The 25,378-nt window shown below is 60.3% G+C and overlaps 1 protein-coding gene across 4 annotated transcripts; it reads left to right on the forward strand.

Annotated features, from left to right (window-relative positions):
- Window positions 1-615: 615 nt before the first annotated feature.
- IL11RA (interleukin 11 receptor subunit alpha) lies at window positions 616-24,286 on the forward strand. Of its 4 annotated transcripts, none has more exons than XM_042804450.1 (13): window positions 616-736; window positions 18,937-19,036; window positions 19,407-19,467; window positions 19,574-19,740; window positions 19,930-20,044; window positions 20,943-20,975; window positions 21,370-21,533; window positions 21,674-21,837; window positions 21,953-22,094; window positions 22,511-22,606; window positions 22,738-22,909; window positions 23,585-23,667; window positions 23,772-24,286. In XM_042804450.1, exons 2-13 carry the CDS (start codon window positions 18,937-18,939, stop codon window positions 23,786-23,788), a joined length of 1,314 nt encoding a protein of 437 aa, XP_042660384.1. In that variant the 5' UTR covers window positions 616-736; the 3' UTR covers window positions 23,789-24,286. The 4 variants fall into 4 exon arrangements, with proteins under 4 accessions (XP_042660384.1, XP_032843979.2, XP_042660385.1 ...); XM_032988088.2 differs by having other exon boundaries at window positions 22,810-22,909; XM_032988086.2 differs by lacking the exon at window positions 616-736 and adding an exon at window positions 13,837-13,903.
- Window positions 24,287-25,378: the final 1,092 nt, after the last annotated feature.

Consider the following 25,378-nt stretch of genomic DNA (forward strand, 5'->3'; position numbering starts at 1 on the left):
GGGGCACGCAAACACGCACCAAAAGCCGTGAGGAGGAACGAGGCTTTTCTTCAGCTGAGGGACTCAAGCCCCGGGGCCGGGTTTCACCTTACGCGTTTCCCATCAAACAAACCACTATAAAAATAAACCCCAAAGAAATGCCCCTCACACGGGTAAGGGAAACTGAGTCACGGGCAGGACCTTGCCTGCCCCGACTGCTCCAGTATGCCGGGAGAGGGGCAGGCAGGGTTGGTCAATGCAAGGAGGCGATGCCCCGCGAAGTGGGGGGGCGTCGAGGGGTGTCTCTGCGCCCCGGGGTGGGGGTCATCATCCACCACCACTGCGCTCCGAGGGGATCCCGAGCCCAGCGCTCCGCGCAAAGAGAGCGGGGAGGGGGGAACGGGGACGGGGGACGGGGGGGGGACACCGCGCACCCCGAGAGGGGACCGCGCATCGCGGGAAGGGACCGCGCACCCCGCGGGGAGAGGTCAGGGAGCCCCCCCGGGTTTGGGGGGGAGGCTCGCAGACAGGAAGCGTCCCGGGGCGGTGGCGGCAGATTGGCAGCGCCCTGCTCCAATGGAGCGGCGGCGGCGGCTCCGGAGGCTTCGCACCGCCCGCGCTACCGGCCCCAGCCAGCCCGGCGCGGGCGCTCCCGCCGCCGGCCCCGCTCCCGCCGCCGGCCCCGCTCCCGCCGCCGGCCCCGGCCCCGCTCCCGCCGAGCGCCATGGACACATAGCCGCGGTGCCACTGCAGGAAGGTAGGGAGAGCGTGCCCCCCGCGGTCCCCATCCCGAGCGGAAAAGGTTCTCCGCCGCCCCGACGCCGCGGCGAGGGGCGTGCGGCTGCGGGCAGGGCCGGCGGCGCCGCGCAGGGGCAGGCGGCTCCCCGCGGGTGTTTTGCTGCGAAGTCGAATGGCGGGGGGGGGGGGGGTGGTTTGGTGGGGGGGGGGGGGTGTTGGGGAGCGATGTGCGTGCGTGTGGGTGAGTCCCCTCGAAAAGTGACGGGCAGGGACTTGGCTTCTCGCTTTCCCACCGACTGACGGGGGGTACCCGGTGCTGCTCCCCCCCGGCGCGCCTCCGCCTTGCCGGGAGATGCTCAGGGGATGGACGGTAGTCCCCGAGGTGGGATTTTTGAGCCCCCATCCCCAGCCTCTGCAAACGCTTCTTTTCCCCCTCCCCCCCCCTTTCCCCCCTCCCCCCCCCCCCCCCGAATTTAGACACCCCCCTGTCTCCGGGTGGGAGTTTTCTGGAGAAAGGCTGGAACTACACCAGGCAAAGCACACCCCCTGGCAGGGCCCCCTCTTCTCCTGGGGGGTCCAGGGAGGAAAAAGCTGCTCCCAATTAGGAGAGGTGTGGAAAGAGGCGCTTTCCCATGCGCGGGCACTGGCAGGGCTCTCTGCCTGCCTTGTCCCTCCTTGCCCCGGGATGCTGTCTGAATTACAATTTCGTCCTGTGCCAGCCCCAGGCTGTGCCCAGTGCCACCCCCACAAGTTGGCTGTGTCACCCCCCCACCCCAGGTCCTCTCCGAGCTCTGGCTCTGGGATGATGAGGGGTGTCAAAGGGGGCTACGGGGCTGAGCTTGGCTCGGACATCACTGTCAGCAAACTGAGACCCCACTGTGATGGGGCCTGGGTATGCCTTGGAAATCTCATTTTCCTTCTGCCTGGTCTCCATGGGGAGACACCCAGAGCTGCAGCAACTCACGGACACGTTGTCATGCCCAAACCAGTGTTGGACCGACCGGCGTTGGTGGTGTAGATGGTGCCGAGCCACTCGGGGCTGGCCAAGTGCTTCAGGGGGTGCCAAGAGGTGCTTGCTCCTTGCAGGCTGCAGCCACGTCTGGCCGCCGCGTTTGCAGGAGGAGGTGGGGTGTTTGCACTCTGCCTGTTTGCAGGTCACAGCGTGGTTACACACCGGGCTGCACAGAGCCCACGACATCCCGGGCTGGCACGGGGCAGAGGAGTTTCACGGGGAGCTGCGAGCTGGCAGAGGTCCCTCCTGGGGCAGGGACAGGGATGGGGCATGGTCACAATATCCCCCCCAGCACCCATGCACTCTCTGTTCCACTAACCTGGCCCTTTTTGGGGGGAGTGAAAGGGGCCATATCTCCTCCCCTGAGAGCTGCGAACTGACCTTGTCAGCCAAAGTGGGACTGGAGTCAAGAGACAGGGGCTGAGCAGGGTTGTGCTCAGGGCTGGACATCACCAGCAGTGGGTGAACAGGAGATGTGGGGTGCAGTAGGGTGGTAGGGAGGGGTCCCTGGGGGGTGCAGCTGAAGGCAGAGGCTGCCTGCAGGAAGCTGGGAGAAGAGCAGATCCATTTTTAGCCTGCCTCCCGCTCCATGAAGAGGAACCTTGCAGGGAGAGGAAAACTTGACTTGATTATATCTGATAAGCCACTTTTTCCCCATCCCAGAGAGCTGTCTCGGGAGCGGGGGGAGGAGGATGCTTGGCTGAGTGCGGGCCCTGTTTGTGAAGGATGAATGAATGACTCACGACGTGGCGAGTCTCCGCGCCATCTTCATCGTGGCAGCAGCAGCAGTTCCCTTTTGCAGCTGCTGGGTTTATCAGAAGCCGCCACGCCGGGTGGGCACCCAGGCAGCCCACACCTGCATCCCTTAGCCCGCAGGTACCCTGTCTCCTCTGTCCTTCTCCCCCAGCTCACCTGGACCGTCCTGAGTGGGGAAACCCCCACAGACAGTGACAGTGTGTTTGCCCCCCTCACCTGCCATGAACTAGCCGAGCATTTGGTTCAGACCCTCTCTTTCTGCTCTGCTCTTGTTCAGAAGCGACTCCAGACTCTTCCTGCGCACACAGGGCTCAACCTCCCCCCCGGTTTCCTGCCAAATGTGTTCCTGGAGAGCTTATTCCCTCGTGGGTTTGTGCCAACATTGTGCTTTTAGTTCAAGACCTCTTCTCCCTCTCTGGTGTTTACCCTGCTGTATTTATAGCTTCCTCATTAGGTTAAACATGCTGAAGGATTCTTGCCGCCTCTTCTCCCGCGGGTTTGGCTCTGGAGGAAAACCCCTCATGAGATGCTTCCCGCAGGAGGGGGCAGGTGCTGGCTTGTGGCTCTGCTTTTCTGCCTTCAGAAAATTTCAGCACCTCTCCCAGCTCGTTTCCCCCTCTTCTTGTTCAGGCATGGGACAGGGTGGCTCTGCCCCTGCTGAAGATACAGCCAAGGACAGAGTTTGGATGGGATGGCAGCTTTTCCCTACGGGCAGTGTGCTGGGGCCTTGCCGGCATTTGGGATGCTGAAACAAAGCCAGTATCAGGAATTAGCCTTGGGATGTCTGGGGTGACTCGCTGGGATGTTTAGAGAGCCTTTGGTTTTTCTAAGTGTTCCTGTGGTTACAACAGCATCGCATGTGTGAAAATCACCAAATCTCTCTGGCCAGGGATGCAGTGACCTTACAACCCAGGTTCTTACCAGCTGATCTCTCTGCAACTCCTGGTGATGGTTTTCTCCTCCCATCCAGGCTGTGAAGGTGGGAAAGGGTGCAGATGCCTTGCAGTTGTGGTTGAGTCGTCTTCTCCTACAGCCAGATTCCCATGGACCATTTCCATGGAAAAAGGAAAATTCCTCTGGAAATTAGAAGCAGGTTTGCGGTGTCAGGGATCAGCGTGTTAATAGGAATTATCTCCCGAGTCTGGCTGCTTCCCAGGTCTCTGACTCACCCTGGCAGGGGAGTGGGACAGGGTGAGCTTCAGGCTCTTTTGGACGGTCACAGCACCCGCAACCCCTGGAGCATGTGCTGGGCTCTCCGGTACAGGCGGAGGGCTGGGCTGAAAGGTGCAATTCTTCCTCGTCTCCAGTGGTATGAATCTGGGACATGGGGAAAAAGCCTGGCGAACCTCTCCTCCTCCCCTGGTGTTTGGGATGGGGGAGATCCAGGAGAAGAGGGACAAGAAGTCTGTCAAGATCTGATTCACCTCCGTCCTACTGGGACCATGTACTGTGGCCACATCTGACCAGCAGAGCTTGGGCTTGCTCCAGCACGGATTGATCATTGCTGAAAAAGCTTACGAGGGATTTCGGAAGCATCTGGCCAGGGGAAGGTCACATCTGCCCTGCTTGCACACGTTTCCTGAGATGCTTTTGGAGAGGACAGGCGGGCTGGAGGGACCTGGGGTGAGACCTGGCATGGCTGGATGTGGGGCTGGCCCGTGCATGTGGTGACGGCCAGGGGACCGCAGGTAAGACCGTGAATTGAACCGGAGAGGAGAGGATGCTTAAAGCATTTTGGAAATCAACCTGGGGCTCCCCAGAGGCTGCTCGGCTCTGGTCCCCGCCTCTCACTATGGAGATGGCCAAAATAGAAACAGCCTATTTAAACGGTTATCAACCCACAGAGTTTGCCTTATAGGGAGAGGTGGAACAGTTTAAGGCATCCCTCATGAAATCCTGATGGTGGAAGGAAGGTCATTTGGGCATCTTCTGGTTTACCCCGCCTCCTAAATTGAAAACAAGGGATGCTGAGCCTTGTTGGAAAGCTGATGCTGGGGACGCACTGAGGAGAAGAAGGGATGGAGAAGCTGCCAGTCTTGGGGGAGCATCATCTCTGCAGCAGCTTGGGGAGGATCTTCTGACTTCAGCAGTAAGGGACTGCTCCTGAGTCCGATCCCACTTTGGGGAGCCCCGAACAGAGCTCAGAGCTGCTGCCTACCATCCTGCTGGCCGCCCTGAGGGGTGTGGATGTCCCCGCAGAGAGCACGTGGGAGGCAGTGGGGCTGGCACAGCATCTCTGGAGCACGTGCCCGCAGGCTGGTGCAGCAGTGTCCGTCCAGCTGTTTCCTTCGCCTTCCTGTGCTTTCACCAGCCCTTTCCTTTGGGACCGAAAACCCCACGCGCTTCATCCTGGCCAGACCGACAGCCGCAGCTGGAGCCGGGGACCTCGCCAGCCCCTCTTTGATGAAGGTCGGCATGGGCATCAATGCCTCTTGAATTCAGTAACACCATGAAAGGCGCGATTCAGCCCTCGCCTTCCTGCAGGAGTAGCTAGGAAAAAACAAAAAGTGCCGTCGTGCAGGGTCTCCATCACGGGCCAGCCCAGCGCTGTGCCACTGTTGCGACAGAACTCCTGACAGCTGTGCTGCAACAGCCCCGCAAAGGTCCCCAGGGATGGCTCGGCCACGGTGGCCTGTCTTGGCTTTGCGAAAGCTGCTGTCACGCAGGGTGCCCAGGCCAGCTGGCATCTCCCCAGACTTTCTTGCAGGGGCAGGGCCAGCCCTCAGCCCCTGGGGACGTCTGCAGGAGCCTTCCCTTTGCTTTCCATGAGTTTTGCCCGAGGCCTCAAGGCTTAGGAGGAGCTGGTGGACCCAACCAGCTATTGCTCCATCCTTGTCTTGCAGGGGCCAACACGCAACCCCAGGGGTTCCTTGTTGCTTCGGCTGCTTTTGATCTTAGTTTCTGCGAGGTTCCCAGGGGGCTGTTTCATAGCTCCCCCAAGGCGGCTCCACCCCATCCCAGCTTTGAGTTTTGCAGCTTTATGGCTGGAGCATGGCTGCACCCAGGGCAGCACCCCTTTTCCCTGGCCTCCCCACTCCCATGCCCAGCTCCATTTCCCCTCTCCAGATGGGACTGTGCCCACATTCCTTGCACCCCAGCACCCAAAAACCAGCCCAGTGCCTCAGGCTCTCTGGCTGCTTGCTCTGTTCCCTCTCCCCACAGCACCAGGGCAGGCAGTGCATGCAGGGAGCAGGATGCAGGAGTGAGCTCCGGAGGGGGCCCATCTTTTGGAGCATTCTGTTGACACAGCTCTTGTTCTGATGCTCATCCCCATCCCTCCTTCCCAACCGGAGGCTGCAGGGAGACATCGGGCTCTCTGGCAGACGGGTAGTTTGCCCCGGAGATGCCTTGGAGGACTCTGCCCAGACAGCTAGTCACTGAGGTTTGGACTCAGAGTGGTCCAGGAGGAGGATGCTGAGGTGTCCAGGCTCGGATGGAGCAGCAGCAGTGCTCGTGCTGTGTCTGGGATGGGCGAAGGATGTAAGCAAGACAAGATCTGTGGGGAAGGTCATCTTGGATTTCATCCCTGGGGTGCAGCTGGAAGAGCAAGACGGGTGCTGGGGCGGCATGTTCTGCTGCATCCCCATCTGATGTCCCCACGAGACGTGTCCCCAGAAGGGTGGTTAACAACGATCAGGGCCAGCCATGCATGGCGGATTTTCTTTCTCCAGTGCCTGGAAAGGTCCCTGAGAGCTTTTTTTCCACTTGTTTTCCACATCTACCAAGGGCAGAGGAACGCTGCAGCAGCGTTTAACCCTCTCGGGACACACAGGGAACCTCAGTAGGGCTGCTGGCGACATGTCCACTGCATCTCCATCAGCAGCAGCATTTCAGGGATGGCAGCAGACGCCTCTCCACCATCCCTCACCACAACCAGAGGAGGGTGGAGTGGAGCCGGAGGCAGCATTTGCGGCCAGCTCTATGAATTTCCAATTACCAGCTCACCACCGCGCGAGAAGTTACTGCACCTAATTTTTGGTGAAACGATCCATTTTTCTCAGTAATTTAATAGCGTGGGCTGGCTGCTTGCTGACGGAGAGCCAGCAGCCAGCACCGAGGAGCCTGTGTGCTGGGCTGCCGGCCGTAACCACCTTCCCCGGGCGACGCAGGAATGCTGACCTAATAGAAAAGACATTTAAAGAGGAGTTTTGGAGAGCAACTCGGCTCGGATTCGGCTCACACGCACGGCTGCCGGCTGCAGTGGGGTCTCTCTGTGCCCCAGCAAGTCCCAGGGACCAGCCCGGGTGGAGAGGACATCCCCAGTGGGAGCCAGGCACCAGGGCATGAGCCCTCCTGGCCGTCAATCAACACAGCAGCTGCTTTATTTTCTGGAAAAAAAGGCTGCGTTGGGGAGGCCGTCACAAGTTGTGATCTGAGGCTGGGTTCAGCGCCCGGCTGCGGCTCTCCCAGGGCTGGAAAAGCCGTGGCGTTTCACTCTGACATTTTCCAAATGAGATGTTTTGATTTTATTTTATTTTTTAATTTTATTTTATTCCCCGCCCCAAGGTAATGTTTGGAAGCCAAATTTAGCTCGATTTAACTCAAACCATTTTAAAAAAGTAAAACCACTGAAAACTAAACAAGGCCTATCATTTAGAACAAAATGTTTTGGTTTTCATTTTCCTTTTGGCACGAAAAGCACAAACTTTTTTTTTTTTTTTTCCGTTTTCCTTTTGACCCACAAACAATTTTATTATACTTTTTTTGTTCCTCCTGGTTGTTTCCCAAGACCACGCTGTATGCTGTGGACAGGGGACAGACAGGCCCTGGTGCTGTTCCTGGTGGGATGGGGATCCTGGGGTGGGTGCTTCCCCATGAATGCTGGAGGGATTTTGCAAAGGCAAGCAGGAGCCGCTCTCCCTGACGCCAGCACTGACTCAGCTGGGAGCTCCTTGTGAAAAAGGGAGGCCCCTGGGCATGGGATTTGGGATTTGGGTCGGTCCCAGCTCTCCTAGGGTTACATGAACCCCAGGGCTGAGCCCTGCTGATATTCAGGCTGGGCACAGCCATCCCGTGGATGCTGTGCCCCACTGCTGGGCATCCCCGCCAGGAAGGGCGAGCTCTGACATTGCTTTCTCTCCTTGTTTATTCAGGTTTAAAAGTAATCTGACCTTCCCCCGCTCAGGCTTGTGCAAACACGGTGTGTCCCTGATCGGGGAGCTCCCGCCGGCCCAAAGGGAGCCCTGTCTGTCCCCAGCTTGTGTTGTCACTGTCCCCTCTGGGTGAGGTCCCCCCAGGACCTGGGTGCTGGGTGACGGTGGGGCGCTCGCTCTCGCTGTTGGTGTTCCAGCCCTCTCCCGGCAAAGGCACCTCTGGCCATAAATCAGGGCACGGTTAATCCTCCGGTGCAAGCTGCCAGGAGGCTGGGTGCCCAGATCTGACACCTCTCAGCTGGGCAATGGGTGGCTGCTATGCCTCCATCCCAGGCAGGAACCCACATGCCAGAGCCAGCAATCTTTCCCCCAGCCCTGACCCTCTCCGTTGCCTGCCGACCCAGCCCTGTGTCCTCGGTCCTTTGCCAAATCTCAGCTCTCTGCTCTGCCCTGTCCTCGCCGCGCTCTTGGCTGGGCAGGGAGCAGGGAAGAGACGATAGGGAGCAGCGCCGGGGCCAGCCCTGGTCCAGAAGCAAGCACCCGACTCATCCACCACCTGATTTTATTTTATTCCCCTCTCAGTGCCTCGCTGCATACCACAGCCGTGCTTTTTATAGCCCCCAGCTGCAGCCTCGGCGTGCTCCCGGCCAGCTCCCCGCTGCGGCCCCGCTCGCTCGGTGCCAGCAGCCCTGGCTGGGGCGGGGGGGGGGGGTGGGGGGGGGGGATGGACGACATCCCCGAGGTCCCCACAGCGGTTCAGCAAGAAGAGAGCGCGGGCTGCGGAGGAAGGCAGATAATTAAACCCTAACCCGGAGCCACGCTCCCGTGCCGGCGGAGGCGTTTAAAGAGCCGCATTAGTCACCCCCCATCGCAGCCGGCGCGTGCCGCGTGCCAGGTCGGAGGCGAGCAGCGATGGCCCGTCCCTCACCGTCCCCTCTGGTGCTGCCCAGGGGTGTTTCCAGCCTGACAGAGCCACTGGCTCCTTCCATGAGCCACTTTGCTCTGCTGTGGGGGGTGTCAGAGGTCCCCTCTCCACCCCGATCGCCGCCCCCACCTCCCCCAGGCTCTGGCAGGGCTGCCTCGCTATAAGAGAGGTTGGAGGTTCCTGTCCACTCCTTGGGAGGGATTTTACGAGCACCTGGGGTTTTGCCGCTGCGTTTCTGCGTCCCGCAGCCATTTCCTCGGGTGGGATGCTGCTGCGGGGTCCGGAGTGAGGTGGAGGAGACGAGATGTGCGGTTCTGTGGCAGGCCGTGCGCCTGGAGCATCCCTCTGTTGTGATGCGTGGTTTGCAGAGCGGGGGCAGCCGGCCAGCGGGCAGGGAGCAAGCATCCTCGCTGGGAAGCAGCGGGGGGGGGAAGGGGGGGGGGGGACCCGGCGGCTCCCTCCCCGTGCTTTCTCCAGACGTGATTTCACCGCCACGGGGAGGGAGCGCAGCCAAGGGACAGCACCCGGCTTGCTTGCCGGGGAGTTAGTCATTTAGGCTGTGGCTGGAGACGGGGTGTGCCCAGGGTCCCCACAAGCCAGGGGGATGGTGGGCTTGGGACCTTGCTTGTTTGGGATGCTACCAGGGAAAAGGGAGAGGGATGGGGTAGGGATGAATGGGAGGGGGAGATTTCTGGGCTAGGAACCCACTGTCCCCTCCTTTCTGCCTTGGAGAGAGGGCAGTGGTGAATCCAGATGTGCGCCAGGCATAAATGGCCGGACAGATGGGGCCAGGACAGGGCCACCTTTAACAGGCTGATGCCTGCAACTGCTCCTCAACCTCTTGGTGTGACTTTTCAGAGCTGGGCATGGCAGCACGGAGTCGGGGGGAGATGCTGCGGGGAGGCAGCATCCCACTTCAGGGATGGATCTGGGGAGACGTCCCAAGGAGAGAGCTTCTGTGGAGGTTTGCACGTCCCTGGGGACGGGAGGAGACCTCAAGGTGCTAGGGAGCCACATGGGATCCTGCCATGGCCTCTTGCTCCACGCAGGCACTGAGGGTGTTGGGTGCCCAAGGCTAATTTTAAACCTCGGCCAAAACACCGTCCGGCTTGTTCTGCCTCCTGTGGGGAGGCAGGGAGAGGCCAGGCAGTGAAACACCGGCGGTGATGCCATGTGGCTGCCTCCAAGCAGCTGGGGCCAGGCAGCCTTGCCTGCACGCAGGCAGGGGGAGGCAGGGTTCTGCGGGGGTGTGGAGGAAGGGATGTGCAGGGGTGGGTTTTCCAGAAGCGCCAGCTGTAGCTTTAACCCAGTGCGGGTGGCTGCAGAGCAGGGGCAGGGAGGGGGCCCCCCAAAGCTTGTCCCACCCAAAGGTGCTGGGCTTCACCCCGTGAGGGTTGCGGTCTTGCCAGCAGCACCCCAGTCCTTGGGCGAGCTGGGGGTGGCCAGGGGGGCTGCGGGAAGGGGGAGCTGCTCGTGCTGCCGGCCAGGTGCCGAGCATGCCGGGAGAGGGGAAAGCCTCGGAGACTCATTCTGAAACAAGGCTGCCCTTTTATTCTCCTTTACGACTGCATTTTAATATCCACAAACACCCCTCCCTCCCCGGGCTGCTGCCAGCGGAGCCTGTATCGCCTGTGCTTGGCCTGCCGAGAAACTCTGGCCAAACCCTGGGCCCCAGTGCGGGGGAGAGGATTTTTTTTCCCCCCTCTTTTTTTTTTTTTTTTTTTTTTTTTAATATATGTTTTCTATAGCTCTAATTAGACAGGCTTGAGCCCTGGCCAAGGCAAACACACCTGGGGGAGCTTCGCCTTACAGACCCCATCTGCTGTGTCGGGGGCTCTGCTCCCCGCACAGCCGCTGCCTGGCCCCTTTACAGAGGAGGGGGCTGCTGGGGGGTGGCGGTAGGACCGCTCCCACACCAAGCCACCAAACAGCCTCTGCAGAGGAGGAGAGCCCAGCGAGGCGGCACAGGGAGATGGTGCAGAGGCAGTGGGGGCAGCCAGTGGAGCCCCATCCCACGGCAAGACCCCCATCCATCGTGGAGCTGAGGTATCTGCCCCCCACCAGTGCTGCAGCGGTGGCACAGGGCTCTGCGACCTCCGGGGCAGGATGCTGTGGGAGCGGGGTGCAGTGGATTCCAGAGAGGTTTTGCTCTCCTGGGGTACAGCATGGGTGCATCAAGGGGTTTCAGCCCCACAAATCTGCGTGTGTCCAGAGAGGGAGAGTTCAGGGGCTCCCCAGTGTATCCGGGTATGTGTCAGGCTGCGGGACCACCTACCCGGTGACACCCATCCAGGGACCTTTTGGGAAGACGAGCAGGGGACATCAGTGTGCCAGGCCACCACAATAGCTTGCACTGACAGCCAAATCCATGCTGGGCTGAGCTTCGGGTGCTTCTTCCCATGACTGCTGGCTTTCTTGTAGGGCTTTTCGGCTGGGCTTTTCTCTCTCCAGTTGTTTCAGGGACCACCCCGGTGCCCCACATTGCCAAGGAGCTGAGCAGTGCTGGCACCCCCAAGCCAAGGTCCCATGGGTTTCACAACCACATCTGTGCCTATCTAGAGCCAAGAGAGCTCTTGGGGGTCTCTTCTTGCCCACATTGGGGTCCCACCTCTTCTGGGACTGGGGTGCACACCCCGACAGGTTGATGTGGGACAGTGAGGATCAGGAAGCACCCTTGGGTGGCACCCAGCACCATGACTCATCCTGGAGGACATTTCCTCCACCCTCCCGTGCTCTGTCTCCCAGAGATGTGCAGGGAACAGTGCTGTGCCCCAGCTCCATCCTCAGCAATGGGTGCAGCACACCATCCCCTCCTCTGTCTGCCCGAGCGGTGAGCAGGCAGCACCGAGCAGGCATCGCTGCTGCAAACTGCCCTCCCCGTGCCTGGGGTGCCACTGCCTGCTCCTCCCAGGAGCTCTGGCAGCCTCTTCACTCTCTCCCCTCTGGCTGGTGCTGTGGAGATGCAGCCTGCAAAGGGAAAAACTCTGGTGTGCACACCACACACCCCCCCCACTCCACCTCCACCTGCGATTTACCCAAGCATTTTGCATGAGCGTCACCATCTCAGGGCAATAATAACTGTAGCAGCAGCTTAATAGATGAAAAATAGGATCTGGCCTCACCAGGACCTGCTGGACCCTTTCATAGGATGATCTGGGCTGGCGGGGGGGTGTATAGGCTGGGACTTGTCTCTGACTCCCTCCAGCAAGTGTGCCAGGCTGGAAGGTTTCCCTATGCATGGCAGGGGTGGTTTGGGGCACAGCGGCTGCTGGTCCTTGGTGCCTCCAGCCAGAGCGAGGGCTGTGCGGAGGGCAGCTCGAGCGTTTTGTGAAGGATTTCGGAGCTGCCTTGGCCTCCAGTCAGAGCAGGCTGCAATGGGAACATTTCGAAATTCTTTTGGACGAGGAAAATTCCACGGGCAGCCCCCCTCTGGAGAAAGTTTGGGATGGCTGAAATGTTTGGAGTGAGAGGCTGCTTGCTTTTGTTTACTCTGAACTATAACTTTGGAGGAGGGGGGAAAAAACCCAAAAGGAAAAAAAAAAAAGACAATAGGAGCCTGTAAACAGAGCTGGCCCCAAGCAGGGCCAGGGCGCCTCTCCAGCATCGTGGAAGGAGATGTGTCAGCACGCTCACCATGTTGCCCTGCTTTCCCCCCGCTTGGATACGATCGCACTTAATCTTTCAGGCGAACTTGGCTGGGTGCTTTTTTCCCCCAGCAGAAAATGAGGCGGACAGTGTTTTTCCAACTTTCTGAACTTAGGCAGGTCTCAGCCCCCATCCTCTGGCCCCGCACTGCAGCCCCCAGCCTCAGCGGCAGGCTTCTGCCCCAGATTTTCCCCACTTCTTGCCGCTTCTCCACCTCTCCTTTTGGCTTGAGGGCTGCCATCTGATTGACCTGGCACGAGGTCGGGGGCACGGATGCTGCCGCAGTGAGGTGTTTCCCCAGCCTCTATCCCTGCTGTGTGCCTCGCACCCAGCTGAATCCCCCAGGCTGCCTCCCTTCAGCAAAGCAGGCAGGATTGCCTCCAAACTTGGGGAAGACAGGCCACGGTTGTCCCACCAGGTGCCAGAGCCTGTCACCGTCATCCCTGCATCACACATTGCCAGGGGTCTGGAGCTGCCATCCTCCCCCCACGCAGGAACCCTGCCGGTGGGGTGCAAAGGGTTAATGGGCCACGGTTCGGTGGTGGCTTTTTTTGGCTGCCCAGGTGGCCCTTAATGACACCAGAAATCCCTCTCCCGCCCAAAAGGGATTTTGTTTTGCAAAAAGGAGTGACAGCAAATTGCTAGCTGGGGGAGCGTACGGTGAGCTGTTTATTTTGGCCCTGCCGCACCGCAGGGTTTTGGCTGACCCAGGCGTCTTCGTGCCTCGGGAATGGAGCTGAGCCTGATGGCTCCCAGGCACCGGCCAGCTTCAGAGCGTGGGGAGGGTTGGGGGGAGCCCCAGGCAGGGGGATGCTGTGGGGCTCCTCTCCTGCTCAGAGTTCCCAGCTCCAGGCCGGAGTTCATCGGGAGCATCAGGAGGAGCTGGACTTGCGTGGGGCATTCACATGTATGTACGTATGTACGTCTGTCCCCTATTTATATGGATGCATATGATCTTGTATCAGCTCCAGGGCCAGTTTATGGGGGGGAGTTTGTTCTGGTGGGTGCAGATGCTGCTTGTAGTGAGGGGGAGCTGTGGGTTCACCAAAACCTCTGCAAGGCTGGGCTGAGCCCAGGAGCAGAAAATTATCCCAAATCCTAAAACGTTCCCGGGACAGGAAAAGCCTTTCCCACCCTGCTCTAATCACAGGGTGGCCCAGCTCCCTGCTGGCGGGTCCCACCCGTGTCCCCAGATCCGGCACCATGCCCATCCTCATCCCACAACCTTGTGCCAAGGACGGTGGGGATGCAGCCCCCCCCAACGACTTCATCCCTCCTTCCTAAAAATAATCTCCCGGCTGTAAAGAAACCCACCAGCACTGTAGTTACAGCTACAGCTACAGCACCGGTGGGTTTCTTTACAGCCGGGAGATTATTTTTAGGAATTTCTCTGGCACGTGGCTTCAGGGGGAGAGTGTGGGGATGGGGACAGGGGGGGGGGGGGGCCTTCTCTCCCCCCTCTGAATGCAGCACTGCCAGCTGGCGTGGTGTTGAGGCTGCTGGCTGCTAACAGAGCCCTCGCTGTTTTGGCCCTTGCCGATGCCTCCGGTTACAACCGGGAGCCAGAGACTTCTCCTTCCCGGGGGATGGAGCAGGGGAGGGCGGAAATCGGGGCGTTGGGGTGGGAGTTTCTTGGCCGGGGTAAGAACAGAGCCTGACCTCCACAAAGCCACCGGCATGCTGAGGTGTGTGATGCCCCTCTGGCCCCCCAGCGCCTGGTTCTGCTAGCAGCTGCCAGCCCCACGGAGGAGAGAGGTGACCCTCGGATTGTGTGGGGGGACAGGGTGGGTTGGGCTTGGCTTTGGACACCAGTGGGGCTGCGGTCAGCTGGGCATCACCAGGGGATGGTCTGGTTTGGATGAAGATGTGCATTGTACCTGGCTGTGGAGATGAACTGGTTCCCTGGGTGGTGCTGGGATTAATCCGGTGTTTGGGTTGAGCTGGGTTAACCCCACTTCCAGACTGCATTGGGTTTAGCCCCACATTTGGACTGTGCTGGTGTTAACCCCATACTTAGGCTGAGATAGAGTTTAAACCCATGTTTAGGCTGAAGTGGGATTAACCTCACTCCTGAACTGTGCTGAGTTTAACCCCACATCTGGGCTGCATAGCCCAGTGCTTGTGCTGTGCTGGGTCTAAACCCACATTTTGGCTGAGCTGGGTTTAACCCCACTCCTAGGCTGAGCTGGATTTAGCCATGCGTTTGGACAGCACTGGATTTAATCCCACTTTTGGGCTAAACTGGGTTTAATCCCACTCCTGGGTTGAGTGGGATTTAATCCTGCTCCTGGGTTGCATGGGGTATAATCCCATGTTTGGGCTGCTCTGAGTTAAACCCAGCAATGGGGCTGTACTGGGTTTAGCCCCACATTCAGGCTGCGTGAGGGGTTTATTCGACTGCACCCGCCTCACAGGAAAAAGCCGCAAATGGTTTAACTGGGATTAAACTGTCTGGGGTTGCACTGGCTGCAGTTGTGCACGTGTGTGTGCTGGCTCAGATGGTGTCCCCAGCAGCAGGCATGGGGGCCCATGGGTGCTCAGCACCCCACCGAAGTGGTGCAGAGGAAGGCAGCCCTTTTTGAGGTCCCCAAGGCACCAGAGGGGGTGGGGACAGCGAGCAGAGTTCACCCCTTGGCCTTGGGGAGCATCAGCCCAGCAGTGCCCAAGGTGGGCAAGGAGTTGCCCCTGGGTGCTGCCAGTGGTCCTGGGGACGGTGCGTGGCCCCAGTGGCCCTGGATGTGGAGGACATGCCTCCCTCCCTGCCAGCACCCATAGCTGGGCTTTCACAGGGCACCCGGCGGCTGGAAGGGTGACAGCAGCATTTAGGGGACAGGGGTAGCTGGTCCCCCCTCCACCCCAAAGGTACACATTGATGCAGTGGTGGTGGAGGTTACCGATGCTTCAGGGCTGGGATGCTGCCGGATTTCTGGGCCAGGGGGATGGACTCAGGCTACGGGACATGTTTCCCAGAGCGGGCACTGGCAGAGAGGAGGGCTTGGGGTGCAGGTCCAGTGATGCTCCCCCAGCTCAGGGGCAGGAGTGCAGTGTGATGCCATCTCTGAGGTGCTGGAGCCGACCAGTGTCGGGCATCGCCTGTTGCAGAGCAGCTTTTTGCAGGTGGGTGACTCCATCAGGGCCCACCATGGGGCAGGCAGAGCTGACAAGTGCCCTTGGGTTGTTTTATTTGGCACATCTCTATTGCAGCAATGCTGCCCCAGGCCATGCTGGGGAGGAGTTAGGAGGCTTTCTGTGCTTGATGGGTAGCATCCCATGACTCCCCTCTGCCATCTTCAGCCCTGTGACATGGCATCACCTGCTTTTGTCCCCCTGCCCCACCACCCCCAGCTCTGCGTGCAGCTCATTTTCTTTGAAGAGCAACTTCAAATGAAGCAAAGCAAAAAAAAAAAAAAAAACCAAAACCAAAAACAAAATCCACTGTCTTTCAAAGCACCGAGCGCAATGGAAAGTTGGCCTCCCCCAGGAATCTGCGCTGGGCTTTGCCAGGCCACGGCCAGGGGGACGGTTACACCCCGCATGGGCATCAGTGCCAGTGCACATGGCTGTGATTTTCGGGGATGTTTTGGCTCACAGCATTTCAGTTTGGATGTAGGAAGGGACTCGCAGCAGGCTTTCTCCCCGCAGCTTCTGAAAAACTTTTGGATGATCTCAAATGATGCGCAGTGGGATAGCAGGGTCAGTGCAGGATGCAGAGTGGCACCTTTCGTTGCTGGCTCACCTCCATGGGTGCCGTGCAGATCTTGGTCACCCTGGCCGTGCTGGTGGTGAGAGCATCCCATGCTGAGGGATCAGAGTCCAGCACTGCTGCCCTCCCTGCTGGGGCCAGGCCACAGCCCCAGGCTGGGTTTGGTCCCTCTGCCCTGACCGTGGCCATGGGAGGTCATCCAGCCTCAGGCGGGCAGCAGACGCCTCTTGAGCCAGGATTAGCATGCAGAGAGGAAGAAAAGCTCCGATTGTTCCCTCTGTCCCGGCTCAGCTCCAGGATCACTGTGCCGGGACTCCCTGTCCCTGGGATGTGTCACCACTGGTGCGAGCATAGAGGGATGCTTTCTCTGCCTGCGTGCCCACCCGTGGGGGGGTGCGGAGCCGCTAAGGGAGGTGGCTTGGCAGCACACCTGCGTGTGCGTTCGTTTGCATGCCTGTTTTCCCCTCGGCCAGGGAATTTGGTTGCAGAAAGTCAGGGGATCCTTTCTGGGCAGGCTGTTTTGCAGCAATGCCTGGCCCAGAGCGCCTGGCCCCCTGCCACGCCGCCGCGCCCCGGGCGGGTGAGGGCTCCGGGTCTTCCCCCGCTCTGCGGCTCCTTCCCCTTTTGTTTGTGGCCTTCGGGCAGGCGAGGAAGGGCTTGCCCTGTTTCTTCTCTCTGTGGTGATGCTCGGTCGTGGCTAGGTTTTGGCAGCGCTCAGGCGGGTCATTTACTAACCCAATGTGTATGTTTGGGGGGGGGGGGGCAGGCTTTGGTGCTGCCTTCCCCCATCATCTGCTGGCAGGGGTGAGCAGCTGCTCAAAAGAGCCCCTCTGAGGCAGGGGGGCTCATGGGGTGCTGGGGTGAGGATGGGGAGCACTGGGGGGACCCTGGGACAGAGGGTGCTGAAGGGCGGGAGGATGCAAGGTGGCCCTCGGGGTGAGTAGTGGGGGACCACTGGGGGGTCACTGTGGAGATCAGGGGTCGGGATGCAGCTGGGGACGGGGTCTGCAGAGATGCCCTCTGCCACCACGTAGGGGCAGAGGGTGCCTCTGTGTCTGTTGGCAGTACCACCCGCAGCCAGGCTGGCTGGGCAGGGTTTATGCCGTTCCCCAGGGACGTCAACAGCAGCTGGCTGCAAATAGTGCCATGCCCCCAGCTCTTCCCTTGTCCGTGCAGGGAAAGACGCCTTTCAGCATAGCAGCCACAGGATCATTTTTCCAGACTGGCCTTGAACAAGACAGTGGCCCTGAGACCTAGCAAACTCATGTCAGCAGTGAGCCAGCACCCAGAGCGTATCCCCATGCCTCAGAGCGGCATGGTGGGCGATGGGTGCAGCAGCTCTGCCTTCACCCTCTGCAGCATTTGCACAAAACCACAGGGCAATTGAGAGAAGAAATAATTTTATTTTAAAACTATTTCTCTCTCTCCGCACTGAAACCTTCTCCCTTCTCACTGAACCCCCCCCCCCCAGCACCATCCCCTTAACTCTGACCCACGTGGTGTCTTGGGGTTATTTTTGGTTGCTGCTTTTAAGTGTATTTTAAGTTGGTTTTGGTTTGTTTCTATTTTTTTTTTTTTTCCCATCACCAAAATATTTTAGTTTCAGGCCAAATGTTCCCACTTAGTTACCAGCATAGATTTGGCAGAGACCTTTTAATTGATGCTTCTTCAGAACATTTCTACAGGTGGCTTAGTAGGAAAAGCTTATGACAGTCTCATGAAATTATTTATGTTTGGGGCTTGCGTTTGAGGCTGCCTGGTGTTTTCAGGACAGGCAGGGCTGATGCAGGGTGCTGCATGCCTTCCCCCCCCTTCACTCACTGGGTTGTAGCACGTCACCTTGTAGCTCTTGTTCTCTTTGCCACGGGGTTTAGTCTGTAGCCATGGGCACTTGCCCTCAGGAGAGGAACCTGCAGCTGCTCTGAGATGCCTTTGCAGGGCCGGAGCATCCCTCCCTGGAGCCCTGTGGCTGTTGAACCCGGGTGACGCAGGGGGACACGGATTTATACCCACAAGCTGCAGCCTGCTCTTGGGGCTGGCAGGGAGCTTACTGCCTCCCATGCCCTCAGCCCCTGCCCACCTGCATCCCAGGGCAGAGCCTGACAATAATGGTGTGAATAAAGAGGTCTGCCTGTTTGTGAGGGATCGGCACAGGGGTCTTCTGGGGAGATATGATCCAGCTGTCTGTGCCTGCTGGAGGCAGGCAGGGCTGGCTGATAGGGACAGTGTGACACTGCTGATAGGGCTGGCGTGATGCTGGCCCGGACAGATGCCCTGAGGTGGTGCTGGCTGGCACAGACAGAGTGGTGCTGGCTGGGGTGGACAGGGTGATGCTGGCTGCCCGATCTGTGTCTGAGTTAGACCCATGGAGATTTGGGTGCATATCCCTGAGAATCCCCCTGCACATCTCACTCCAGCCCCACTGGTGATCTCTGAGTGGGAGGAAGGGATTTCAGGGCCATTCTCTATGGGTCCAGAGACCCCAGATGGCCCAGAAGGGAGTAGACCTGCATGGACCAGCCTTGCAGTGGGTGCAGGGATGGGCAGTGACACAGGACCCCCAGCCAGCCCCACTCTTGGTACCACGTGAACTCTCACAGCCCTGCTCCCCCTGACTGTGTGAGCCTGTTCAGATCTAACTGCTGCCTCCTGCCACTTAAATACAGGCCAGCATTTCTTGTTCTTCCCTTCCTGCTCCAGCTGCACTGGCGCAGGTCTCTGGACCACCCCAGGGCTGGGAGCCGGCCAGGGCTCCCGGCACAGGGCTGCAATGGCAAAAAGCCCTTAATCCCGCCAACCCACGCAGCCCTGAGCTCCTGGTCAGTGTTTGCCCTTCGTGTGCCCCTTCTAGACACGGGGACTCCTCATCAGCCAGGGACAAGCTGTGGCAGTGGCACAGACCCTGCCAGCTGTCCTGGTTGGGATCCCAGTGATACAGTCCCCATGCTGTTCCCAGCAGGATGGAGCAAGGCGAAAGGCAGACGGGGGGTCCGTGGTCCTGCGGGGATGCTCTGGGCTGTGGACCCTGCTGGCCGCCCCACTGCAGGGGATAACACCCTCTCCCTCCCCGCTCTGCCTCCTCCAGATGCGCAGTCCCATCCCAGGCCTGGGCAGGGTGATGGTGTTCCTCGCAGCAGCCCTGGCGTCAGCCTCCCTCGCCGTCCCCGAGGGCTGGGGAGAGGAAGGTGAGCCCCCCCACCCCCCACCCCCCAAAACCCCCTGCGCAGCCCTACCGTGTCCCAGGCATGGGGACCCTGGGGGCACCCTATTCCTCCCAGGCAGGCACAGACCTACCACAGTCAGGGCATACATGAACTGCAGCCCCATGGCCATGGGTGTCCTCTGGCCAGTGCCCCACTGCAGCTGCTCAGCCCCAACTGGGACCAGTCCTTCCCGGTTCCCCCTGGTGACACCTGCACGAAACGAGACCTGGCAGCCAGTGCCCAGCTCCCCAGGGAGGGGTACAGCCCCAGGCTGCCCACCTCAACCCCCAGCCCTATCATGTGGTGGCACAAGGTGCTAACACCCACCTGGGGGATGTGTGTGTCCCTCCAGGTGTGCAGTACGGACAGGTGGGGACAGATGTGACCCTGTCGTGCACCGGTACCCGTGCCAGGTAGGTCTTTTCCATGCACACTGGGGGATTTATCTGATAGGATGGGCCTGGGGTGACCCCGCTGTCCCTGTCCTCTAACACTGCCTGCCCGGTCTCTCCTCTCCAGCTCTCCAGTGCAATGGAGACGGGCGGGTGCCGTGGCACTGCCGGAGGGCTCAGCCATCCAGCAAGGAGCCCTGGTGCTGCCACGTGCCAGCTTGGCCACCGCAGGAACCTACAGCTGCCACAGCGAGGACGGTGGCCTCCTGCACGCCATCTCCCTGCGGCTGGGGCGTGAGTAGCGTGTCCATGGGCTGGGGTCCGAGGGGTGCGGTAGCCCCACTGGGATGGGCCAGCAGTGCCCACACCCCTGGCAGGAGCTTGCCAAGAGGCGATTTTGCAGTGTCACAGGGGTCCCTGCGTGCCGGATGGGCTGCAGGATGGGGTACCCCTCTCTGACTGTCGCTTCCCTCTGGACCTCAGACCTGCCGGGAGTCCCCTTTGTGTCCTGCAGAGCGTCCGACTACGAAAATTTCTCCTGCTCCTGGACCTCCAGTGTGGAGACCTTCCTCCCCACCAGATACATCACCACCTACAGGTGATGTATCCATCCCTACAAAGCATGGGCTGTGGGGTTTACAGGGTGAGCCCTGGGTCCTAGCCAAGGATAACCACCAAATCCTGCTGGCCATCCAACCCATGCCCTGGCCATCACCTCCTGCCCCAATGACCATGCTACATCCCAGAGCAGGTCATGTTTTGGGGTGAGCAGAGCACCAAGCATTTGCTTGCTCCACGGGGGGCCCAACATCAGTGTTGTGGGGCCAGCACTGCAAGCTCCCTCCCTGGCAACATCTCTGCCAGCGTCAGAGGGGCTATAAAAAAGAAGCAGGTCATCTGCAAGCCACCGAGCACTTCGGCATGCTTCAGGATGAAAGGAGCCCTGACAGCATTGCTGCTTCTAATTATCCCGGCAGGCCAAATTAGCGGGCTGTTTTGAAGTCAGCCGGAGCTCATAAAGCACAGCCCTGCTGAAAGCTGCAGGAGTGGGGGCCTGGGGGCTTGTCGGGGAGGGAGCCGCATGGAGCATCAGGGGCTCAGCGGGGAGGAGGTGGTGGGAATCAGGGGGATCCCACAGAGGGAGGGAGAAGCCATCTACCAAGGAGCTGCTTTTGTCAGCGTCCCCAAACCTTTGCAGATGCTAGGTGATGAAACCTTGGGCAGGGGAGTGGGGGTTCTCTGGGGAAGACCCTCCTGGGCACTCTGCCATCTCATTCCTCAGGGATCCCCAGCTCCCACTGCCAGGCTGTGTGCTGGCAGAGCCGGGCACAGTTATAGCTCTGTCCCCCATGCTGTGTCACCTGTGTGCATCAGTGTGGGCGTGGGGGCTGCTCTGCAGTGCGGAGACCCCTGACCCTCCTCTGGGTCACGGTGGGGTTGGCTTTATGCTGTCCCCTCATCCTCACTGTCAGCTTTTCCATCTCTCTCCATGGCAGGAAGAAATCGCTGACAGGTGAAGAGAAGCGGAGGTAGGACTGACTCCCACACCAGTCCTACTCCCTGGGGACTGGGCCGTGTCCCAAAGGTTCTGCGACTGTCCTCAATGGGGTCCCCAAACCAAGGGCTGGGGGTGCCCATTGAGGAGCAAGCTAACTAAACCTGGGGGCTTGGGAGAGGGTTTGCGCCAGCAAGGGACCTTCCCAGGAGGGAATGTGGGGCTGGGATGGGGGTCCCTTTGGTCATGCTTAGGGGGACGTGCTAGGCTCTGGAGGGTTGAGGGTAGATAAGATATAATGGGGGCTGCCTCCTCCACCAGGCACTTGGCACGGGGGTCTCCCCACATGGCACCTCCTTGGCAGCACTGGGAAACTATGCGTGGCGGGCAGGGGGGGACGTGTCACCACCCTGCCTCCCCATCTGCAGGAACAAGAACGGGCACATGGGGCCGTGCCTGCAGGATCCATCCCACCCCGGCACCTGCACTGTCCACGGGTCAGAGTTCTGGAGCTCCTACCGCCTGAACATCACTGAGGTGAACCCCCTGGGCTCCAGCTTTCGCCTCCTCGATGTCACCATGCAGGCCATCAGTGAGTCCCCATCTGTCCTTCTCTCCGTTCCAGTGTCTGTCCGTGCCCCCAGCATCCAGCCTTGGGCGGCAGCAGGGAGCCTAACACCCCTCTGCATGGCAGTCCGGTGTGACAAGGGCTCCTTCTCCTCTCCTGCACAGTTAAGCCAGACCCTCCGGAGGGCTTGGTGGTGGAGCCCATCCCCCTAGCCCCACGGCGGCTCCATGTGAGCTGGAAGTACCCCTCCTCCTGGCCCAAAGAACCCCACTTCCAGCTCAGGTTTCGGCTCCAGTACCGGCCTGTCATCCACCGCTCCTGGTCCGTGGTAAGTGGTGGGCAAGGAGAGGCAAAGCCAGCATGGGAGTGGGGTGGGGATGGGGCCAGGGAGGGCAGCGAGGGGTGTCCCCAGCAGCCCCACAGCTCCCCTCTGCGCGGTGCAGGTGGAGACGGTGAACCTGTCTGAGGTGATCACGGATGCCTTCGCCGGTCTGGAGCACGTCGTCCAAGTCAGCGCCAAGGATTTCCTGGATGCGGGGAACTGGAGCGAGTGGAGCGCTGAGGCCCGGGCAACACCAGTCAGAGGTGCGAGGGGGATAGGCTGCAGCCCCCAGCAACAGTACCAGGTTGCACTATCCAGCCCCAAAACCTCTCCAGCACCCTGGGCTGCCCCTCTCCAGCCCCTTCCCCGCAGCACCCATTCCCCCAGATATCACCCAAAGCCAGTCCCAGCTTCTGGGGTCCCTTAAAGTTGGCCCAAAAAGCTGGTCCCCTGCACCATCCAAAAACTGGCCTTATGGTGGGTAGCAGAGCTGCTGCCGTTTGGGGATGCCCTCCACAGCCTCGGGGCGTAGTGGGGCTCCCAGAGCACCACTAGCAGCCTGAGGTCACTCTTGGGACCCGTGGGGCACAAGGGCACCCTTCTTTGCTCCTCTCTGTGTGTCCCTGGGGTGCTGCCCATGCTTTTGGGTGAGCGTTTCCTATCCCTTCTGTCCTTCCAGACCTGGCCACTGCAGCAAGTAAAGAAACCACTACAGATGCCAGCCTGGAGAGCCTGGCCGAGGAGCCCTCCCAGGCTTCCAACCCTGAGCCCATCAGTGAGTAGAGCTGGGGGTGGTGGGCAGGAGTGGGGACTGCCCAGAGGCAGCTGCCTGCCTCGGCAAACCTGTGGCTGAGAGTAATGGGAAGGGTCTCTTACCCCATGACCGTGGGGTGCTGGGGTGTCCAGGAGCTTGCAGTAGGGTCCCCCAGGTGCCAGGGGCTGTGGCATCCCTCGGCCGTGACAGTCTCCCTGTCCCAGACCACAGCGACCCCCTGGAGAAGATGGCCGTCCTGGTGTCCCTTGGGATCTTTGCCTTCTTCATCCTGGCTGCTGTTCTTGTCATCATCATCCTCATCTGGTAGGTTGGGTTTTGAGAGGGAGGGGTCTGCGTGATTGCTGTCCTCATCCCACTCTGGCCCCCGAACCTTTAGCATGGGGTGCCCCGTGTCCCCCCAGACCTGCTCTAGGGTCCCTGCCCAAACAGACTTGATGCCAGCCCCATAAGGTGGTTTATGCTCCCCTTGCCCCCCTGCCACATCAGTGCCTCTTCCCAGCACACCCCACCAGCTGTGCTACTGCCCAGCCTCCCTGGGGTCTTTCTGATGAGTCCACATCCATGGGACCTTTCTCCGTATCCCCCAAAGTTACTGCTACTACTAACATCCCCCCAAAAGCTCCTGCCTTGCTGGGGACTCTCATGCTGCAGAGTCAGATCAGAGACCCCTCGTTTGCCTCCTGCGTTTCCCACCTGCCCCCGCGCACTGCCCACTGTTCCTGTCCCCAGGTCCCCTCTCATCCAGCCATGGCTGTGTTGTCTCTGCTGTGGCTCTGCTGTCGGTCCTTGTCCCCATCTCAGCCCCGCTCTATCGCATGACCAGCTCCTGCTGCGGTCCTGGAGCTGACCCACTGGAGTGGCTCCGCACAGCTGGGCACATCTGGGTGGGGATGCAGAGCAGGATCACTGGGGATGTGGGCAGTCCCGGTGTCCAGGGGGGCTGCTCAGGGCCCTCAGCCACTGCTGCTCTGTCCCCAGGCTCCGGGTGAGGAGACACGGCAAGGACAAGACCAAGCCCCACAACTTTTTGGTTGCTGCCACCCACTTAAAGGCACTGCCAAGTGAGTCGGGGTGCAGGGAGGGTAATAGGGGGAATGTGGGGGAGGTAGTACGGGGGGACGGGAGGTCAGTGCCCACCCTGACCCTCTGCCCTCTCTCTTGGCAGAGGCCCAGATCCTGTAGTGAGCCCTGGCCGATCCCCGGTCCCTGCACCCGCTTGCCCACGTGTGGGACTTGATGCCACTGCTGGCCCCCAAGGACCCCACACCTCCCGGGTCACCCCACGGCTGTGGACACTGCTGGAGCCCCCAGTACCCTGGGGGTGCAGGATTGGACACTAAGGAGAGAGGCTTTTCTCCCAGGAGCTTTGGGCTGTCCTTGCCCACCAGGAGCTGGCTGGAGGCACCTCGGAGTCGGGGTGACAGGCCAGCCCCACCACCGGGCGCTGCTGAACACATGGGGATAAGATTGCTGAGCCAGCCCCACTTCACTACCTAGTGTTGAGGGGAACCATGGGTGCAGGCTCCCAGGGGTGATCAGGGGATGCTGAGCCCTTCCCATCACGCCCCACCAGCCGCCAGCAGGCAGATGGGACCCCCTCCATCCCTCTGCCCCTCTCCCCCATGCTGTGGCTGGATGGAGCAGTGATGAAAATAAAGGGGATAGCGTTCGCACTGCCCAGGCAAGACCCCCTTGCAAATGATGCTCGGCCGGGGGAGAGGTGAGTGGCACCGGGTGAGGTGCCAGCTTGAGGACAGTCCTTGCAGGGGGTGCACAGACATCAGTGCTGGTCCCCAAACAGGTCAGCCCCCTCCTCAGGCACCTGGGGGTGCTGAGGGAAACCCTCACCTGGGCCAGCCCTTGTTGAAGGCCAGACAAGGATGCAGGCAGCTGCCTGAGGCATCTCCCCTGCCTTCACCAGCCCAGCAGCAGGGACAGGACCCTCTGCACAGCCCCTCTCGCTCAGCATGTGGCCCCCTCCCCGCACCTCGACCCGGCCCCTCTAATGGCTTCCATGTGTTGGCACCTCCCGACCCTGGTGCTCAGCGCCAGCAGCCCAATGAGATCCAGATGGGGCTGGGTGGAAATTCAGGCAGCGGCAGCGTGGGGAGCACGGGGAGCAGAGCCAGCACGGGGTGGGTCCCTGCACCCACCCCGCCGGGGAGATGTGTCACTCCCGGCTGGGCCCCGGGACTGCCCTTGAAACCAGAGTGCAAAGGGAGCTTGGAGCAGGAGCACCTCCCCAAAGGGTCCTCATGGGGACTGTGTTGGAGGGGACCAGGGCAGGGCTGTGCTTTTTTGCATCGGCTTGTGTGCCCACAGACCCCTCTGCCCTCACTGGGTGCCCCTGCACTCGCACCCTGGGAGCATAGGGGCTGCCCGTGCTGGTGCTTGGCTGTGCAGGGTGCCAGCCCTTCACTGCCCGTGGTGAGCACACTCACCCTGGATGGGGGAGATGGGGTTCAGCCCTCCACCTACGGTGTGCTACTCGGGTGGCACCATCCTTGGACAGGAGGAGGGCTCTCCACGGAGCAAGTAAAGCAGGTCACCAAGATGGGGAGGCATAAGGCGACAGATTCTGCCTGGGTTTCTGGGCCAAACAGACACATCCCCTCTCCCACGTGCATCCCAGAACTTGCTGGCTCCAGCTGCATCATGCTGCCATCACCTGCTGGACTCTGCTCCTCAACATCCAACTCAGCAACCTTTCTGTTGTATCACAAACACCCTTGTCTCCCTTCGGTCTCCAGCATGGCATAGGCAGCCCTTTCC

The sequence above is a fragment of the Tyto alba genome, unplaced genomic scaffold (genome assembly GCF_018691265.1).
Source record: "Tyto alba isolate M040663 unplaced genomic scaffold, T.alba_DEE_v4.0 Super-Scaffold_42, whole genome shotgun sequence".
Classification (NCBI taxonomy): Eukaryota; Metazoa; Chordata; class Aves; order Strigiformes; family Tytonidae; genus Tyto; species Tyto alba.

Excerpts from the sequence above, each read along its gene's own strand:
- IL11RA (XM_042804450.1), top strand. The coding sequence starts at position 18,937 with ATGCGCAGTCCCATCCCAGGCCTGGGCAGGGTGATGGTGTTCCTCGCA. Across the intron at positions 19,037-19,406 it reads CGAGGGCTGGGGAGAGGAAG|GTGTGCAGTACGGACAGGTG; the intron begins GTGAGCCCCCCC and ends GTGTCCCTCCAG. Across the intron at positions 19,741-19,929 it reads CATCTCCCTGCGGCTGGGGC|ACCTGCCGGGAGTCCCCTTT; the intron begins GTGAGTAGCGTG and ends TCTGGACCTCAG.